Source organism: Tenrec ecaudatus, chromosome 6 (genome assembly GCF_050624435.1).
Source record: "Tenrec ecaudatus isolate mTenEca1 chromosome 6, mTenEca1.hap1, whole genome shotgun sequence".
Classification (NCBI taxonomy): Eukaryota; Metazoa; Chordata; class Mammalia; order Afrosoricida; family Tenrecidae; genus Tenrec; species Tenrec ecaudatus.
The window spans coordinates 77,547,831-77,550,182 of NC_134535.1; the positions used below are offsets into that span (position 1 = coordinate 77,547,831).

The 2,352-nt window shown below is 35.5% G+C and overlaps 1 protein-coding gene across 1 annotated transcript; it reads left to right on the forward strand.

The window, feature by feature from the left end:
* The first annotated feature begins 1,057 nt into the window (after window positions 1-1,057).
* LOC142450942 (olfactory receptor 6C76-like) lies at window positions 1,058-2,020 on the forward strand. Its single transcript, XM_075552877.1, has one exon. The coding sequence runs from the start codon at window positions 1,058-1,060 to the stop codon at window positions 2,018-2,020; it is 963 nt and encodes a 320-aa protein (XP_075408992.1).
* The last annotated feature ends 332 nt before the right edge of the window (window positions 2,021-2,352 follow it).

Here is a 2,352-nt window from a genome sequence, read left to right on the forward strand (position 1 = left end):
CATTTTATCTCTTGTCTCTGCAAGAGTGATGATTCTAAGCTTCTTTAAGTTAGAAAAGGAGTTCTTGTGGCACTGTGGGGTAAGTCTTTGACTGCCAACCTCAGTGGTTGAAACCCACCAGCTCGTCTGAGAGAGTATATTAAGATTACATGCACCCATAAGGATTTACAGTCTTGTAATCCCTATTTACAAAGCCTCAGAAATCCTATTTTGAGTCAGCATGAGCTGTCATTCAGTAGTAGTGGGTTTTTGGTTTATGAATTGGAATCAACTTGATAAGTTTTGTTTGGGGAACATTTAAGAAGGTGAATTATGACATTTCAAAAGGGCTACAAATGGAACTGGACAGGTATTTAAAGCATAGAAGTTTGTGCATATTTTTACTGGGAAGGAAAATAAGCATTATCTCCAAGGTAAATGGCACATGAAAAGAGATTTTAGAAACTGTTTTATCCAGAGAAAGAGATACAATTAGAATAACTAAGTCTGAATTCTGACTGCTCTGTGCAATGGTTAAAGATAGATAAACCCTTCAGAAACAATAATGGGAGTAATGATTCTCTGAGGGTATCGGAAGAGAGGGGGTGGTGGGAAGGAAGAGGAAACTGATAGCAATTATGACTATATATACCCAATCATGGGGACAGAATAACAGAATAGAAGGTGAACAGATATATTGGATGGCGTACGATTCAGCAAACAATAATAATAATAATAAAAATAATAAAAACCATAATTATATAAAATCTAATAATTAGCATTCCTGAGGTGTTAGGTGGGTGAGAGAGGGATTAAAGGGAAGGTGATATCAAAGAGTTCAAGAAGAAAGAAAATGTTTTGAAAATGATGATGGCAGCAATTATTCAATTATGTTTTATCTCATTGAATTATGGATTTTTCTAATATCATAATAGCTCCCAATAAAATGATTTAAAAAATACTAGTACAAAAAAGGCAAATGTATTTAATTGAGATAATTAATTTTCACTTCAGATTTTTTTAACAGACTTATATACCCCATTTTAAAATTAGAGTTATTTGTTTTATCGCAGGCATGATGAAATTCAGATGGAATCTAGCCATGAGAAACCACACAACAGTAACAACATTCATTCTTGGAGGACTAACTGATGATCCAAACTGGCAAATTGTAATCTTCCTCTTCCTCTTTCTAACTTATGTATTAAGTGTTACTGGAAATATGACTATAATCCTGCTCACACTACTAGATTCCCACCTCAAAACACCCATGTATTTCTTTCTTCGAATGTTTTCATTCTTAGAAATCTCAATGACCTCTGTGTGCATCCCTAGATACCTGTTCAGCATTATGACTAAGGATAAAACAATTTCTTACAATGCTTGTATGGCACAATTGTTCTTTGCCATCTTCTTAGGTGCATCAGAATTTTTCCTATTGGCTGCCATGTCCTATGACCGCTACGTGGCCATCTGCAAACCCCTTCACTACATGACCATTATGAACAACAGAGTGTGCACCCAGCTGGTGGTGACTTCCTGCCTGGCTGGGTTATTAACAATCTCTCCTGGACTCATCATGGGCCTAGATTTGGAATTCTGTGATGCCAATATTATTGACCACTTTGTTTGTGACTATTCTCCTGTTGTAAAACTCTCTTGTACAGACACACAAGTGATAGAATTACTAAGCTTTATTTTAGCCATTGTCACCCTCCTGATTACTCTGGGAATGGTGGTGCTCTCCTATGCATACATCATGAGAACAATTCTGAGAATCCCTTCAGCTCAGCAGAGGAAGAAGGCTTTTTCTACCTGCTCTTCCCACATGATTGTTGTCTCCATCTCTTATGGCAGCTGCATTTGTATGTATATCAAGCCTTCTGCAGAGGAGCGGGTAGCAGTAAACAAGGGGATTGCCGTGCTCATCACCTCAGTTGCACCTGTCTTAAATCCTTTCATATACACCCTCAGAAACAAACAAGTGAAACAAGCCTTCAGGGATGTCATTTTAAAAAAGGTCTTTATTACCTTAAAATAATATCTTTAACTTTTATAAAACATTTTAAATATAAAAATCACTAAAGCATATTTAAGTTTTTAGGCTCTATTGATCACCCCTAACTTTATTTTGTATTTGCACTCTCATTCTGTGATACCCCAAATAAGCATTAACATCCAATTTACAATTGTCATTTAAAACTTTTAATGATTTATCCTGGATTCATAATGTTCCTTTATGCACTATTCTAAACACTTAGAAAAAATTAATCTTCTCTTACTGTTCATCCTCAGAATATCCCATGATGAATTCATTCTGAAAATAAAATACATCTATGTTTTCCAAACTTTGGGCTAAAATGCAGATACTCT

Excerpts from the sequence above, each read along its gene's own strand:
- LOC142450942 (XM_075552877.1), top strand. The coding sequence starts at position 1,058 with ATGAAATTCAGATGGAATCTAGCCATGAGAAACCACACAACAGTAACA.